The sequence below is a fragment of the Chelonoidis abingdonii genome, chromosome 5 (genome assembly GCF_003597395.2).
Source record: "Chelonoidis abingdonii isolate Lonesome George chromosome 5, CheloAbing_2.0, whole genome shotgun sequence".
NCBI classification, from domain to species: domain Eukaryota; kingdom Metazoa; phylum Chordata; order Testudines; family Testudinidae; genus Chelonoidis; species Chelonoidis abingdonii.
This window is the reverse complement of record NC_133773.1, coordinates 68,395,540-68,414,179: the sequence shown is the minus strand read 5'-3', so window position 1 is coordinate 68,414,179 and position 18,640 is coordinate 68,395,540. Positions and strand designations below refer to the sequence as shown.

The following is an 18,640-nucleotide window of genomic DNA, read 5'->3' as shown; positions in this document are numbered from 1 at the left end:
CAATTCGGTGTGTGTGCGCATGGTCCGAGGCTAGCGTCGATTTCTGGAGCGTTGCACTGTGGGTAGCTAATCTGTAGCGTATTCCATCGTTCCTTGCAGTTCCTGACCCCTTGGATTCTGGGTTGAGCTCCCAGTGCTGGTGGGGCCAAAAATCATTGTCGCAGGGTGGTTTGTGGTTAATTGTCATCCACTCTTTCCTTCCCGGGAACAACGGTAGACAATCTTTCATGCCTTTTCCCTGCGATTGCCCTGGCAGACGCCATAGGCATGGCACCATGGTAGCCCATTCAGCTTTTTTTCCTGTCACCGTATGTGTAGTGGATGTGGCTAAGAGGATTACTGGTCCATGCTGGAGCTCTTTTTGGATTTGGGACTGCATCGCCACCCGTGCTGATCAGAGCTCCAAGCTGGGCAAACAGGAAATGTAGTTCAAAAGTTCGCTGGGCTTCTCCTGTTTACCTGGCCACTGCATTCGAGTTCGGATTGCTGTCCAGAGCGGTCACAGTGTTGCACTGTGGGATACCGCCTGGAGGCCAATACTGTCGATTTGCAGCCACACTAACCCTAATCCGATATGGTAATACCAATTTTAGCGCTACTCTTCTCGTTGGGGAGGAGTACAGAAACCGATTTAAAGAGCCCTTTATATCGAAATAAAGGGCCTTGTAGTGTGGACGGGTACGCAGTTAAATCAGTTTAACGCTGCTAAAATCGGTTTAAACGCGTAGTGTAGACCAGGCCTGAGTTAGTGTAAAAGTGCCATCAAGAGCTGAATAGAATCTGCATATGAATGGAGAATCTGGACGAGACCTTGAATTTCTCTTTGTATGTCTACCCAGCAAAAGAAAAATCCTGCAGGGTGGGAGGGTCCCAGAGCCTGCGCTCCAGACTGTGCTTGGAAGTCTACACAGCAACAAAACAGCAGATTTTTCTTTGCTTTGTAGACATACTATGATTCTCAAACTTTTTTGTACTGGTGACCCCTTTCACATAGCAAGTCTCTTTGTGTGACCTCCCTTATAAATTAAAAACACTTTTAAATATATGTAACACCATTATTAATGCTGGAGGCAAAGCGGGGCTTGGAGTGGATGCTGACAGCTCGCAACCCCCCACATAATAACCTCATGACCCCCTGAGAGGTCCTGACCCCTAATTTGAGAACCCCAACATACCCTCAGTGACTGAACAGTAACACTTAATTGGGAAGCCAAAGGAGGTTGACCAAGTGAACACAGCATAATTACAGCACTAGACAAAGAAATGAGGTGTCAAGTGGCTGTGTTTTCTGTGAAAGATTTAAAATGAGAACTTTTTCTCTGATTTGAAAGAAGTTATTTAAATATCTTAATTACAAAAATATTTGAGCTGTAAACATTTAAAAAACCTTCAGAAAATTTTTTAGTCCCACATGTTATCTTTAAATTGTCTTAGGCCTTGCCACTTTACAGCTCTGAAACTTTCTCACTCAGGGATATAAAAAACCCACTCCCCTGAGAGATGCAAGTTTCAGCACTGTAAAGGGGCAGTGTAGACAGACAGTGCACCAGCGCTGGGAGCTACTCTCCTTTTGAGGTTGTTGTTGTTTTTCTTTTTTTTAACAGCGCTGGGAAAGCTCTCCCAGCACTTGTGCTGCAACTACACAGCCACGTTAAAGCAAAGTAGTTGGTACTAAGGACATACCCGTAAAGGTATATAGGATGATGAAGGAAAGCCTTCAACGTTTTATAGCAATGCAGGCCAGAATGCTTTCTCCTCTCTCCTTCAGTATATGGTAATAAAGAAACCACCTTGTTTCTCCCACAGTACTTGCACTATGCATTTGTTCATCCTTTTCACATTTTTTACTTATGTTGTTCCTGGCACCTTGACTCAGGTATTGGTTACGAGTGCCAGCAGCCATAGGATAGAGCAGGGATAGACAACTTATGGGGCGTGTGCCAAAGGTGGCACGTGAGCTGATTTTCAGTGGCACTCACACTGCCCAGGTCCTGGCCACTGGTCCGGGGGGCTCTGCATTTTAATTTAATTTTAAGTGAAGCTTCTTAAACATTTTTAAAACCTTATTTACTTTACATACAGCAATAGTTTATACATATATTATAGACTTATAGAAAGAGACCTTCTAAAAATGTTAAAATGTATTACTGGTATGCAAAACCTTAAATTAGAGTGAATAAATGAAGACTCGGCACACCACTTCTGAAAGGTTGCCGACCCCTGGGAGAGAGCATGACTAAAATGCAGAAGTGCTTCATGTTTGCGCTGGTTGCAGGGTGAGCCCAGGTGGGATTGTGTGAAGTATAGTGGACAAAAGCATAGATCCAGACATATATATTAAAGGGATATTTCAGGTCCACATAGATCCCAAATGTAGATCTTGTGAAATTGTACTTCTGTAGCACATGACATTAAAAGAAATGTTTCCATGAAATTTTGTTTAAAAAAACTAACTTAAAGCTTATTTGTGGGAGTACATTATTCCTTAAAAAATATTTCAGACCTAATTGTTGCACAAGCCTATCACCTTTGAGAACCAGGAATTGAAACTCATTTTAAACAAGCTTGAAATTGACTAGTAGTTTCTTTTGTTCCTTTGAGTGAAATCCAAAAAATAAATTAAATAACTTAAAATGTATTTGAATCTAAATTTTTGTTGGTAATATAGGGAAGGAAACCTTCTGTGTGTTTTCTTTTTAAATGAATTTGAACCTGACAACCTCTTCTGTCACAATTTAAATTTGGTTCCAAATAGAAGTTACTGGGAGAAAGGAAGGAGAAAGTTGAGTTCAGTTATCCTCACTTGGAAGGATAGTAACTGTGATACAGATCCTCTGGAAGTAAAAGGAATAAAGTAGGGCCTAATCTCTTTTCCTCAGTCACTTATTTCCTGAGGGTCATTTATATTTAGTTGTGTACATGAAATTTTAAGAGACTAAGGGTATGTCTAGACTTTTGTCGGTATGGTTTACATCAGAGGTGTAAAAAAACACACCCCTGAGTGACAGGTTACAGTGACAGACGTGTCGGTGTGGACAGCACTATGTCAGTGCGAGACACTCTCCTGCCAATGTAACTGTGGCCGCCGCTCGTTGTGGGTGGTTTAATTATGCGGCATAGAGTGGCTGGCTACATGAGAGATCTTACAGTGGTGAAACTGCGTTGGTGGTTCAGCTGTGCTCTCTAGTGTAGATGTGGCCTGACTTTACAGGCTTGAAAAATATGGCCTAAGCTTTATAGTCCTTATGACTTCAGAGGAACCTTCCAAATGTAAACCAGTGCAGGGATGGGTGGTATATTCCTGAGGCCCTGTCTACACTGACAAGTTTCTGCACAGTAAATCAGTTTTCTGCACTGTAACTCCCAAGGTGTACACACTGCCATGCCACTTAATGTGCAGCAACTGTTTTTTAAAAAAACCACCCCAATGAGAGGCGTACAGCGTTCTGCGCTGGGGTACAGCACTGTGGTACCAGTGTAGACACCGTGGTCAATTACGGTGCTGTGATTGGCCTCCGGGAGTTGTCCCACAATGCCTGTTCTCGCCTCTCTGGTCATCAGTTTGAACTCTACTGCCCTGCCCTCAGGTGACCAACCATCAGCTTAACCCTGTAAATTCCTTTGGAATTTTGAAAGTTCCCTTCCTGTTTGATCGGTGATGCATGTAGTGGTCTCAGCACATGTTTCCAGGTGGCTATGCCTGCTGCACGCACCAGGCAATCCCCCTCTTGGAGCAGTGCCAAGCTGCTGGACTTCATCAGCATTTGGGGAAAGGGAGCTGTCCAGTCCCAGCTGTGCTCCAGCTGTAGGAATTATGATACCTATGGAAAGATTTCACGGTGCATGACAGAAAGGGGCATGACCGGGACACATTGCAATGCAGGGTCAAAGTGAAGGAGCTGTGGAATGCCTACCACAAGGCGTGGGAGGCAAACTGCTGCTCTGGTAATGCACCCACAAGCTGCCAGTTCTACAGAGAGTTGGACACAATACTTGGTGGCGACCTCACCTCCACTGCGAAGACCACTGTGGATACTCTGGTGGCTAACATGCCAACTGAGAGTGGACTGAGCCAGGAGGAGGAAATCTTGGACGCGGAGGTGGAGGGAGACCCAGAGGCAGAGGATGACTCGGAGGTGCATGCAGCCAGGAGATGTTTGCTACCCTGGAGGAGGTTAGCCAGTCACAGCTGTTGGATGTTGGCAAAGCGGAAAGAGAAGAGGAGGCCCCTGGTAAGTGGATTTGATTTTGGGAATTGCTGAAGCAAGTTGTTGGGGGCAGGAGAGTTGCAGAAAGCAGGCTTGTCTCCCACCACATGCCTACTCTGAGTGACGGAACAGGCTGTTGATGGATTCCCTCACTTCACGGGAATCTCCCTTAGAGATCTCCAAGAAACACTCGAGATACTGGGCAACCTACTGGTTCTTTGGCAGAGCTGCTTTATTTCTTGCCCCATTAGCAGTAACTTTCCCGTATCACTGTGCCATCACCAGGAGGAGGACAGAGGGGGAATACCATTGCTGCACACAGGTGAGCCACACAGGGGCCAGGGCGGAAGCTGCAGTCTTGGAGAAGACCTTCCCTTGATTCCCTGCTCACCCTCAGCAGCGAGATATCGTTCATAAGGATTACATCCTGTGGAAAGAGTGGGGACAGGAATGATTATCAGCCCCCCCGCCCCCATAGTCCTGCTTTCCCCAAGAGCCACGTGACCAGTGTACAGCAGGGTCGGGGAAGAGTGATTTACCCTGGCCCTGCAGCTACTCACCATTTTGGGGGTCTTGTGGCTTATGGGTGCTTGCCTGGCATCAACCAGTTAGTGACAGATGTATTAGTGCAGACTGTGTTTTAAATCACTGAATTAATGTTCTCTGTGTTGCAAACAACATTGCTTCTTTAAAATGTTGTGTTTAAACTTCACAGAGATGACCTTGGGAGCCCAGCCTCCATCTTTGTTACCAGTTGCTAAATGGTTGTGCAGAATTAGAAAGCGGTCAAAAAGAACTGAGGAGGAGGTTGAGGTTATGATGCACTCCACTGCCGAGAACCAGAAATTGAAGGAGTGGCAGGATAGCGAGAAGAGGGACTGAAAGGAGAACACGGCATGCCAGAATGAAGCCACATAGCGGCTCTTAAAGGTTATAGAGCACCAAGCAGACATGCTCCAGGCAATACTAGCTCTGCAAACCAAGCAGCTCCGTGCATGCTCGCCCGCCCTCCCCAGCAGCTGCTGTCGCAAAACTCTTTCCCGTGCCCACCCCAACCCCCCCCGCCCCCGACACTGCCAACACACTGTTATCAACCTCCTGGCTCCAGTGTGTACCCGCTGCATTCCACTCCTCCCCCCTCACAGTCCAGCACTGAGGACTCTGACTACCCCCTGCACTCAACACCTACCCTCTGCAGTTTGGTCCTGCTGTAGTACAGTATCCACTGCATTGTACTCTAAAGGAGAAGAATATGATCAGGACAGACCAGGATATGATCCCTAGACATACACCTGTAGCCATCCCGGGACCCCTCCTCCTCTTGGGACCTTCCTTTCCCCCATCCCCATCCCTGCTGATGTGTGGTTTTGTTTTTTGTTTTTTTTTTGTTCGTTGGTTTGAGTCTTTCCTCTGGTTGTCTTTTAATAAAAAAAATTGTGTTGGTTTGAAAGCAATCTTTATTAATTGAAAGCGAAAAGAGCTGTGCATTATGTTAAACCCTCATATTTCATTGTCTGCACCAATCGACTTCTAGCATTACAAGCATAGCAACAAATATTAGTGGCTTTCAGCTTCAAATTGCTGCCTCAAGGCATCCCTGATCCTTGAGGCCCCATGCAGTGACCCTGTAGTAGTCCTATTCTCTGGCTGTTCAGGGCTCTGTTGACCAGCATGCGGCTTGCTCTCACTAACATGTTATGAATGGTAGTGGAGTTACTCCTTAAACTACAAAGTCAAGAGGAGTGGAACATTGATCTTGCCATGCTTAGTAGCTACAACACGAGATTGCTTGTGGCATTCATAGAGGTGCTGACCACAGTGGAACACTCCTTTTGGGCTTGGGAAACGAGCACTGAGTGGTGGGATCACATTGTGATGCACGTCTGGGATGACAAGCAGTGGCTGCAGAACTTTTGGATGAGGAAAGCCATGTTCATGGCACTATGTGATGAGCTCGTCCCATGCCCTGAGTCTGCAGACTACCTTATGTAATAGTTACAAGGTGTGAACTGGCCCAGTAATTTCAATTGATTGCCATTATAATGTTTCAGAACTGACAATGTGAGTCAACTGTTTCAATGATCACTTTAGCCATTAGCATTTCACATAATTTAGGCAAGGTATCCTGGTATAAAGAATTGGAATCAGGAGTCCTAGGTTCTCGTCTCTGCTACTGACCTGCTGTGAGGCATGGGCAGGTCACTACCTATCTGCACCTCTGTTTTCCTTTCCCTTTAATTCTCTGGGAATGGGCTTTCTCCCTGTGGCCTTACCTTCAGTTGGTTTGTTTATCCCACAATCTCAAACTGTCCTTCCTTTTGGATACTAAAGTCTACATATTCTCTTCCACACTAGCAAAACCTCCAACTTCATATTGTCTACAATGTAACAATGTATCATAAACACAAAAATCTGTAGTGCACTGGAAAGTAAAATGTAGTCAGATTTAAAGGGATTGGAGTAACCCTTTCAGTGTGCGAGGCCCCAAGGTCATGGTGGGTCATGCAACCCGCTGATTCGGAGTCTGAACTTTTAGGCTGCAGCACTTCCTACTTCTTAGTGTAGCTTTCAACAGCAGGCTCAACTGAAATGAGACTCCTGAGAGAGGCTGTACCTTCTGAAAGCAATACAACCAGCAAAGTATGTGCAGTTGAAGCAGGCAGCCTTTTCAAAACAAGATGACATTTATTAGTCAACTGAAATAGAACATGTGGCAGACATTAGGTGAGCAAGTCTAAGGTTAAAACCAAGTCTTAAGTTAGAGTCCATATTGGTAGGACCGATGGTCCCAAGATTTCATTCTCTTCTGAGATCTATGTTGTCTCCCAGTATTTGTCTCTGGATATGTCTGCATTGCAATGTAAGCCCATGCTTGAGCCTGGGCTCCAGCCTAACTCTTCTTGCATCTGCACTGCAGTTGTGCTAACCTAGGGTTTGGATCCAGGGTCGCAGGACCATGCAGGGCTGAATGGTCTTCACTCGAGTCAAGCCAGGATACAGGGTCCAAGCCCTATTGCTTTGCAGTGTATGCGCAGACCTGCTTGACTGAGGTTCCGGGAGTTAGTCAGAGTTAGCCAGTATTTCACAATTCCATGGGATAACTGCCTTCGTCTCCTCTGTCCCAAGAATCTGCAGTCCACTCTATTGAAAAAAAGAAGCCATCCCCACTTTGCAAACGGCAGCAGCTCACATCAGTATTATCCATATTTTTCTGATTATCAGTCTGTAAGTACACTGTCAGAGAGCCTTCTGGGTTTGCAGTGGAGAGTGAACTGATCAAACCTTTTGCAAAGCAAGCTGCTTCATGGTCATGAGAGCACAACCAGATTTTGGTGAATCTCCGGCATGAGGCCAGTAAAATTGTGGACTTCAGCAAAAGCACCAAGTCTGACTATGCGTACCAGAAGCTTTAACTGACAGCTCTGCAGATTTTTTGGACAAGTGATCAGTGCAGGGAGCTTATTAAGAGGCTGAAGAGTGAGTACTGGAAGACCAGGGACAAGAACCGAACCTCAGGCAACTTAACAACAACATGCCCATTTTATGATGTCTTTTGGGTTTTCGATACTGCACCCAGCACAGAGCTAATTCTGCTTCATGATGACCTGGTCAGCAGGGGTATCCCCTGCTGGCCCCTGAATGCAGCATGGGAACCAGCAGCAGGCTCTCAGTGAGCAGCTTGAATTGACTCTCTCTTCGTGGAAAAAAGTCCCAGAGCAGGCTGTGGATCAGGATCAACAGCAAATTCTCCGACCCTACTTGGAAGAACTGTTTTCTTTCCACCTTTTCCAACCCCTAAGAAGGAACAGCCCACTGACAAACCTGCAGAGAACCTGATGGAGACAGAAGCTACCCCAGAGGCCAGTAAGTGTGACTCAAATGTAAAGTTTATTATTACATTAGTGGAGAGATTTCTGCTGTAAGAAGCAATGCAAAAATAAGGCCTGGCTACTGGCATTCAGTTACTAATCTGTAACAGCACCTAGATGTCTTCATTGTCTTCCCCCCCAAAAGGAGTTCAAAATGGTGACTTGGAATTTCAAATGTTCATAGACAACTGAAAAGGTTATTTTAACTATATCACAGATGTCTGCTAGGGTCATTACTGTTTTCCTTTCAGTAATAAGAAGTTTGCCACTCACTCCTTCTGGGTCTGTTGAGCCACTTGTGAACAGTGAACTGTGTGTGTGTGTTTGGGAAACAGTATTCTATTTCCAAATCTAGTCCATTCAGTTAAAGGTAATCCATGCAGTTTGTGGGTCACAAAATCATGTCTCCAAAGTGTGAGTGTAGTGTTGTTTCTTTTCCCCCCAGAACTGTGCTGGATATGGGGTGGAGAAAAACTGCAGATTTCAGCGTGTTGCATGCAGCACTTAACAGCTTGCACTGTTATTGAGCTAACACAGCATCGTGTTAATTCCCTCATAGATTTTGACCCAATCCTGGCTGCTAATAGCTGCAAACTTTTCCTGAAGCAGGAACTCCAGATAGTTACCTACATTGTGGGGAAAGGCATATTTTCCAGGCCCCACCCCCATACATCTGACCAATCCACTCCACTCACAAATGTGCAGTTCAGTCACTATTTGTTTGAATACATGAGCTGTATACATCTACCATCTTGGAATAACATCTCCCTCTGCCAATAGAGCACCACAAAAACAGTTGTCTTCCAAAATATAAAAGGCTTGAAATGTCAGAAAGAGCCTTTCCAGCAAAGGCACTATGCCTCTTTCTGTCCCCCTGAATATGGCACTTATAAAATTTTTTTGAAACAAAAAAATGATAGTTTTAAACTGACGACTATTTCTGCACTTCACACTGCAATTAACAAGGCTATGTCCGGAGACAGTATGAGGACTGAAGTATCCCCCTCACAATATGTGTTGGTTCGCTTTAGAAATGTTATTTGTCCTTCAGATTCCACAATCATTAGTTCTTTGCTCCGCCACAGAGCTAGTTTAGCCAGTAACCCTCTTGTTTCTTTGTCCTATTTCAGGACCCTCAAGCTATGTTGCCTGCTGTTCTTCAGGAACTCGATCCCTGGCCCAAAGTATCTTCATGGACGATTCCGAAAGGAAGCGTTTCCACGATGATGTTACGGTTGGTGCTCTTGAGAGGGTAGACCAGCTGGTCCAGTACCAGAAGAAAAGGGATGAAAGACTGGAACAAAGGCATGCTGACAGGCGGCAGGAAAGACTAAGGCTCGCTGCCCAAGTGGAAGACCAGTTTCAGCGACGGAGCAGGCACTTGCAAAACTGGTCTTGGAAAAGGGATGGCACCTAAGGGAAGAGGACAGAGCTCAACAGAAAGAACTGTTTCAGCAAGTCCTGTCCATAGTGACTGCAAGAGCACCAGCTTCTGCTGCTTCCCCCACGCCATGGCATGATCACCCTGCAACATATCTGCAGTAGCTTGGATATCTCCATGTTGGGGCAGCTTGTGCATTCAGGAGTCATGAGGTGTGGGGCAGGACAGCTACACGCCATGCAGCCTTCCTTCTTCAACCCCTTTCCAGTGGAAACCTCCACCCACCGCCTCTACTGCCAAGAGAGGGGAAAATATGTAAAGAAAGGAAAGGAGAATGCGGGGCCAGGGGACATGTAGAAATAGATTGTGTTGGGCAATAACTATTTCCTGCCCTTTTTTGTGATGTGGTTTTATAATGGCAGCTGGCCTGCCCAAGACTGAATGTTTTAATATTTTAAGATATATTTACAAATAAAACGTGTTATATTTTCAAGAAGGTTTATTGCTATCACTGCATTACATGTTGCAATCATGATTTGAGTTAATACAGCTTAAAAACATGTTCAGGAGCAATTAAATGTTAGTGAGGAAGCAGTATTCCTCTATTTAGCTAGGTGCAGTGATTCATATTTCAATAAATATAGTCTGAACAGCCATTCTGCTACCCCCTCCCCCTCACCAAATTCATTATTTGTGTCACTGACTTATATTGCATGGTAATCAAGCTCACTCCCCTCCAAGCACATTTATACAGGTACTATTCCTCCTCTTCCATTGGGACATTAAAGTCCATAATGTGAGAACACAAAGCACCCCTGACTTCTGCTGCCCAGGTGCAACCAGTTCCTGCAGTGGTAGTTGAGGGTTATGTTCCAGTGTACCCTTGCTCTCATAGGTCTGTTCAGGGGGAAATAGCTCACCTCTGGCTTCACAAAGGTTGTGAAGAGCACAGCAAGTGACAGTAATGTGGACAGCTTTGATGACACTGGTATCCACATGGATTTGTGGACATCTCCAATGTGATTTTAATTTGCCAAAAGCACATTCAATAGCCATTCTAAAGCTGCTAATTAAACCTTTTTGCCACAGCCTCTGAAATAAGGGTACAGTTTGGCATTGTGAACTTTTTCTGGATAGCCCATGTTGACTTTCATAAAAATGCCTTTTATGGTCCACTAGTGCTTGTATAACAATGGAGCAGTACCTTTTGCAATGTATATACTTGTGTGGTCCTTGAGAAGGGAAATCTATGGGCACTTGAGTCCTCTCAATAGCCCTGGCATAGTTAGGAAACCCCATTCTGTCAAAATCAGTGAGGAGTATCTTTAATGCCTGTCTCCTTGGGGTAAACCAGACACCTGATTGCCTCAGAAACCTCCACCACCACCCTGCCCACCGTCGACTTTCCAAACTGGTTGGCAGTGGACCTATAGCAGTTGGGTAATTGGCTTCCAGACAGGTATAGCAACCCACTTTTTGGGTGCATTACTGGAGCAGTGGTTTGCCTCCCACGCCTTGTGGTTGGCGTTCCACCGCTCCTTCACTTTGACCCTGAACTGCAGTGTTTCCTCGTCATGGCCCCTTTCTGTCATGCATTGTGAAATCTGTCCATAGGTGGTATAATTCCTGTGGCTGGAACATAGCTGGGACTGGACAGCCTCCTCTCCCCAAATGCTGATGAGGTCCAGCAGCCTGACGTTGCCCCAAGCAGGGGATCACCTGGAAAGATGCACTGAGATCACTACAAGCATCACCAAGCAGACAGGAAAGGGACTTTCAAAAATTTCCAAGGAATTTAAGGGGTGGGGCTTACAATTGGTCACCTGAGGGCAGGGCAGTAGAGTTCAAACCGATGACCAGAGAGGCGAGAACAGGCATTGTGGGACAGCTCCTGGATGCCAATTGCAGCATTGTAATCGACCAGGGTGTCTATACTGGCACCACAGCACTGTACCCCTGGTGCAGAAAGCTGTACCCCTCTTGTTGGGGTGGGTTTTTTACAGCGCTGTAACTGTGCAGTTTCTGCACACTGAGTGGCTTGGCAGTGTGTACACCTCTGGAGTTAAGCTGCAGAAAGCTGCTTTACTGCGCAGAAACGTGCCAGTTTAGACAAGGCCTAAGCGCTCAAGAGACTACACTAATGGTGATGAGACAATGAGAATGTCTAATTGCGCATTATGCTGTCTCGAGGGGACAATTTGCCTTTGAGTCTGGATTTAGTATTCCTTAATGTTGTGCCCAAGAGGCCCATTGAGTTTCTGTGGGCCAGCAACTATCAACGCCAATTTCTGTTAGAATAAAGGAACAGGCTTTAAATTCTTCTGTGCAGTAAAGCAGCAAAAATAAAGAAAACCCTTGAATACAGTCAACTCTTTTTTAAAAGAAACTACAAAAGGAATAAATTTATTTCCTCAAAGATGAAAATACATTAAAAAATGTAATGAAAATAATCCAGTAGACTTATTTCCTGTCTACCAAACTGTGTTCAAAACAGCAGAATTTTTTGTGTATGTGTTTAAAGGAATAGGTATGTTAGAACAGTGACTTTGAAGCAGTTTTTATAATGTATTAATATTTGAGATAGCTTGTCCTGTCTGCATGGTCCTTCCCCTAGAGGGGCTAGTGTCCCACCATCCTAAATAACTCTTAAGGAAATGCTATAAGTCTAGTTCCAGGAAACTTTTTTCCTCATTTATTCTAGTTCTTATACTGCTGTCTTAATTTTAGCTTTTAGGCTATCTGCTACCAATTCTTAGAAACAAATAATCCCAGATGCCTTTTGAGGTGGTTCTGTCAGAATCATAAATGTTCTGGAACAGATTACCATAATCAGTGGGGGTTTTTTTGTTTGTTTTGTTTTTTTTTTTTAAAAAAAAAAGCTGCTGCTCAGTGCCTGTTCAGTTATACCACTCTAGTAAGCTCCCATCAATTATGGAGTTTTATAGCTCTCTGTCAGGAATCTAATCACTTTACAATTAGCTTTAGCAGCAGTACTGTGTGGAAGCAATAAAGCTTCCATATTTATAGCGACAGTGTAATGTCAAGTTATAACCTCCATGCCATAGTGTTTTGGTACATCTGAGCTTCCCTTCTGACAAGTCTAGTTCCTTACTGGAAGGGAGGATTACCACAATGCAGGATATTGAGAGGATCTTTTTAAAAGGCTGAAAAAAGATGGTAGCATTATTTTTAAAAAATGTACTGGTAGCTGAGATGTACTGACTCAGTAGAAACAAAATAGAGATGTATCCAGAGTTCGGTCTTCAAAGGATAACTTCATTGTTGGTTATAAGCATTAACGCAAACTCCAGAGAGAGAATTTGGCCTAGACCTACATCCATTTCTGCAGAGCGCTACTTTCCTACAGGCAGCCTCCCCTCTTTTTCTCCCATGCAGCAAGTTTCTAGCACTTAACTGCTGCAACCTTCTCTTCTGCAAATGCTCCAGCAACCTTCCTCTTCACTGGGGACAAGGCAGTGCCTTTCACATCTGTTCATACTGAGTCATTTAACTATTTTGTTCAATCTTATAACAAGAAGTGACTATCCTGAAGCCAATGGCACTTGTACATAATTTAAAACATACAAAGTTAATAATTCTTCAAGTAGATGCAGTCGTGTATTACACTTTGATGTGGGTGTGCTCAGTGGACTGAAGCTGGAGAATTTTGCCTAGCAGTACCTGTAGGAAGCAGTTCTCAAGCCACATGGAGACTAACATCGTATTTTAACAGCTATGTTCAAATTTTATAACTTATAATTAGGGCCCTACCAAATTCACAGTCCATTTTGGTCAATTTCACAGTCATGGGATTTTAAAAATCATTAATTTCATGATTTCAGCTATTTAAATCTGGAATTTCACTGTGTTTGTAATTGTAGAGAACCTGACTGAAAAAAGAGTTGTGGGGTGGTTGCAAGGTTATTATAGTGGGGGTTGTGGTATTGGTACCCTTAGTTATGCGGTGCTGCTGGCAGTGGCACTGTCTTCTGAGTTGGGCAGCTGGTGGCTGCTGCCTGAGAGCCCAGCTCTGAAGGCAGAGCCGCCACCATTAGCAGGGCAGATGTAAGGAGGGGCCAGTTAGGGATCTGGGGCAAAAATTGGTCTGCTAGTGAAGGCAGGGGGTTGGACTCGCTGACCTTTCAAGGTCCCTTCCAGTTCTAGGAGATAGGTAATAATTGGAGATATACCAATTACCTGTTGCCAAACTTACTTCTGTGCTGTTACCTGCAGAGCTGGGCCTTCAGTCAACAGCTGCCACTCTCCAGTAGCCCAGCTCTGCAGGCAGCAGTGCAGAAGTAAGAGTGGCATGGTATTGCCATCCTTACTTCTGTGCTGCTGCTGGCAGACTGCCTTCAGAGCGGGGTACCTGACAGTGCAGAAGTAAGAGTGGCAATAGCGTGACCCTATGCAACTCCCTTTCAGGTCAGGACTTCCAATTTGGGCAACTCTGGTCTCCCCCCAAGAAATCTTTATAGTATAGAGTAAAAGCACACAAAAGTCCAGATTTCATGGTCTGTGTATTTGGTAGGGCCCTACTTATAATATATATTATAAAGTATAGTGGTAGCTGGTGGTGACACCTATAGTTAGAATGAAGAGCACTTAATTATAAAAGATTCTTGTGACTCTTTTAGAGAAGCCATTAACACAAAGGTGGGCAAACTACGGCCCGTGGGCCACATCCGGCCCGCGGGACCATCCCTGCCCACCCCCTGAGCTCCCAGCCAGGGAGGTTAGCCCCTGGCCCTTCCCCTGCTGTCCCCCCCCACCCCACAGATTCCGCTCACTGGGCCCCCAGCGCTCTGGCCCGCTGCTCCTACTGGGCAGCGTGGCAGTGTGGCTGGCTCCGGCATGGTAAGGGGGTGGGGAGTGGGGGCTCCTAGGGGGCAGTCGGGACAGGGAGGATTGGGAAGACATTGGGCGGGGGGGTCAGGGAACCGGGGGTTGGATAGGCATGGGAGTCCCGGGGGGCAGTCAGGGACAGGAAGTGAGGGGTGGGAGAGATTGGATGGGTCAGGCTTTCTGGGGGGGCAGTCGGGACCGGAAGCAGGGGATGATTGGATAGGCATGGGAGCTACAGGGGGCCTGTCAGAGGATGTGTGTGTGGATGAGGTCGGGGCAGTCAGGGGACAGGGAAAAGGGGGGTTGGATAGGGGTGGGGTTCCGGGTAGAGGGGGCGGTTGGAGCGGAGGTCCTGGGAAGGGGCAGTCTGGGGACAAGGAGCAGGGGGAGGGGTTGGATGGTTCTGGGATTCTAAGGGGGCAGTCAGGGGATAGAAAGTGGGAGGGGACAGATGGGGGTGGGGCAGGCTGTTTGGGAAGGCACAGGCTTCCCTACCCGGCCCTCCATATACTTTTGCAACCTCAATATGGCCCTCGGGGCAAAAAGTTTGCCCACCTTTGTGTTAACAAATCTGCTGCCAGGTGATGCAGTTGGTCCCGTCATTCAAACTGAGTATAATATGTTTGGGGAAGGTTTTCAAAATGGTAAATAATAGTTTTAAAATAGTTATAAATATCTTGATAATACATACAGTAGCCATTCTTTGAAGTTAGCAGTGCAGGTGTGCTCAAGTATTTTCACTTCAGCTAAGCTTCAAAGGCCCAGTATCTTTGAAGCAAGAACAAACCAACTTTATAGAGAAGTTAACAACTTTTGCTGTGTTCATGTCTTGTTTCTTTTAAACTCTGTATGACAATTTGGGGTGGCGGAAGATGGTGGAGGTTGAACGCAATGCAATTGTTGTGCATTTAATCTGGAATATTTGCTCATTCTGATATGGGATTTATCACTGTAGTTAGCCAAACTGTTTTCTTTAAAACAAACAAACTAAAAATTACCCAAAACAAACTCGTCTCCACCCACCCAACAATCCAACACACTTTAGCATGTTTCAGAGACCCATCGTCCAGGACATAACTTCAGTCTTCAGAATGACTGCATCCAAAAGTAAATCTAAACCAGCAAACCACTTTCTCCACAAACTTGACAGGGTCAAATTATACTTAGTGATAACTAGTGACTTGCTACTTTTTTATATGATCCCACTGCCTTCATTTGAAAGACAAGAAGCTTTCAGGGGATCCACATTATGTTTTGGGTCAGAAGGCAAGTTTTGCCTATCTGTGATGCCTCCTAGTATGTGAAACTGTTCTCTTTCTCCCTTCTTCTATTCCTTCTTCTATTTCTATCTGAATTAATTTCTTCTCACTATCCTCCCTCCCCTATGAAGGTCAAATATAAAAATATTGGTCCTGTACATAAGTTTTCCTTTTCTTTTCTTCCTACCTAAAATCTCCATCAATGTGTCATTCTTGCAGTATTGCAAGAGAGGTTTTATTATATAACCTTGGAGTTATTGTGCTTTGTTGGGTTTCTTGGCTGTCTATTAAAATGCTGATACTGCAAGCAAAAATGCATTTTGATATATTATATGTGTAAAGGTAAAACTTTATTTGAAAAATAGTTTAATGTATATATATCTCATGACAAGTGTGCATCGTGTCTCATCCACAAATTTTATTACTTAAAGCTGTTTCATAATTAAACATGCTCTTTATTATTTGCAATTACTGCTTCTTGTTAAAATAATTTGGTAAATACACGTTTAAAGGTTAATATATTTTAAATCTTCTTGTATTTTAGTAATAATTGAGTCTCTGAAAGGCCTACCTCCAGTAAATGAGGAAAGCATCATTTTTAAAGGAGATCGGCATGCAGCAGGAAAGGTATGTGTGAAACACAAAAGCTATTATATTGTATTGCAGTTTGTTCTGTAAAATAATATTTGCTAGGTTACTTTGATAGCTCTCTTTAGTTTAGAATGGGACTTTTTTTGCATATGTTTTTTAACACCTAACCTGTGTATCTTACATTTAACAGACGGTATATTTAATACTAGAATAATTAACCATACTTCTAATACTTTCAAGGAGAAAAATGTCTTAGTTTTTTATAAAACTGAGTTTTCAATAAGACACTTCATATACTTATAAATGAAAATATTTCTTAAAGGGACACAAACTTCAAATCATACATATATGAGTATTTTACCATCTTTTACAAGTACATTCAACATAACTGTAAATGAAACATAGCAGTTTTTTTGTTTTATTTTATGCATTTGACAGCATTTCTCTATTGCAGGGTTTCTCAAACTAGGGTCTGTGAGGGTACTCCAGGGGCTCAGCCAGTTATGTCTGGGGCCACCAGCCCCGCTGATCAACTCTTTCCCCTCCCTCCCAGCGCCTCGTGCATGCTGTGGAATATCAGTTCAGTGGTGTGCAGGAGGCGCTGGAAAGAGTGGGGACAGGGTGTGTTCGGGGGAGGGGGCGGGAAGAGGAGGGGCAGGGATGAGAAGAGGTGGGGTAGGGGCGGGGCCTGGGGCTGAGTGGGGGCCTTGGGGTCTACAAAAGATTTTAAATAAAAGTTGGGGTACTCAGGTTGCTAAAGTTTGAGAACTGCTGCTCTATTGTCATTTTCGCTATAGTCCATTTCCCCCTCTTGTTTGTGGGAATTGGACAGCAATGGGGGAGAAGCACTCCCCCCCCCCCCCAAAAAAAAAAAAAAAAAAAGAAAAGGTTTGAAAATTGCAAACATTGACTTTTTTATTGTGAGGTTGCACTGGTGAAACTCTCTCCCATTTTATTTTAAACTAACTAGATTTTAAGATTTTTGTCCTTTAAATAATTACAAGACAAGACAAGAGTTTCTTCTGTGGTTTGATTTCAGGCATGGAAAAATTATCTAAAAGTTAGCTCTTTTGGCAGTAAATAGGCATTATGCAGGGAACTAGGAAAAGTTTGAAGAGAGTAGGATCTACTCCTAAACTGTAGGAAAAGTATAGGGTGTTTTTAGATCTCTGCTGCTGTTTTAACCTTGGGCTAATGTTATGTTGTTCAGGTATAATCAGATATATTATCTGAGAAAATTGGCCTATAAACATTAGTTGCTTATGAAGAGTGATTTACAGGGCTTTCTCCCAGGAAAATTTCAAAATTCTGATGCAAACAATGAAGGTGGGTGTTTGGGTTTTTTTTTTTTTTCTTAATTTTTTTTATAATGGAAAGAGTTAGGCTGCTTCTGGCTCCTGCTATAATAGTCTGTATAAATTAAGACTGAACATTTCCTATTTGAAAATAAAATAGTGAAACCTCTTTATCAACACTTAGTATTGACATTTAACTACTAGCAAGCTTACTGTATGATTTTAGGAATGTGACTCTTTGTGTAGTCAGGAACTATCTGCAGCTCTCTTCAGAGTAGATATCCCAACATTGGTCAACAACTTTTCAGAAGACAAGTTCCTGGTCATAGGAAAGAAAATGTGACAGAAGGGTCAGTAGGGTGTTTTTTCCACCAGTCTGTTGAGTCAACTGCCTATGGAATAATGGACCGACACACATGAAGGAGGAGGAGTTTTTATGTGTTTTCTTAAATAGAAAACAGACCTATACTTGGTGGAGGTGGGGGGTGAGGTTTCAGGGTACCAGTTCCAGGTGCTTGATTCTAAGGGTCTGCCTTGGCTTTAGAATTTAGAACTGCCTGACAGCTCCTGTAAAATTTATACCAATGATGTAGGGGCTTTGATGGATGTCACATGATTAGCAGAGCTACAACTTTTCAGTGGGATGGGGAAAAGAGATTGTGCTCTCTTGAGCTAGGTGGGAAATGGTTTTCCCATGAGATTTCAGAAACTTTTCTACTCTGCAACAGGACAAAATCAAGACCTTTCAAAATGTTTAATAAAAAGTGAGAGGTTTCTTCTCCACCCTTCTCTAGTCCCATGTGAGTGCCATAATCACTATAATCAGCCTATCTGTCTGGCCCATTGAATATAGAATTATTTATACAACGTGGGATAAATTGTGGACTTGAATCTGGAACTCTCAGATCACAGGTGAGTGTCCTAACAACCAGGCTATTGGCTTTTCTGGTGTGGGATTTTCTGTGTGGTTTAAACCAGAAAATCCATCCTAGAGTTGAGAAAAATTCCCAACAAAAGGTTCCTTAAAACAGATATGTTTCATTTTCCGATGGAAAAACTGAGGCCAGGTCTACACTGCGACTTTAAATCGGTTTAATGGCCAATATACCGATTTAACGCTGTATCCGTTCACACGACGTCGTCATTAATATCGAGTTAACCGCCTCCTTAAATCGATTTCGGAACTCCTCCC

At 44.0% G+C, this 18,640-nt stretch overlaps 1 protein-coding gene across 1 annotated transcript in view; it reads left to right on the top strand.

Annotated features, from left to right (window-relative positions):
- NAF1 (nuclear assembly factor 1 ribonucleoprotein) overlaps window positions 1-18,640 on the top strand; it is a 78,884-nt gene that overhangs the window by 21,760 nt on the left and 38,484 nt on the right. The window contains 1 exon segment of the mRNA XM_032803052.2: window positions 16,107-16,189. Within this exon segment, the coding sequence (XP_032658943.2) occupies window positions 16,107-16,189 (83 nt within the window).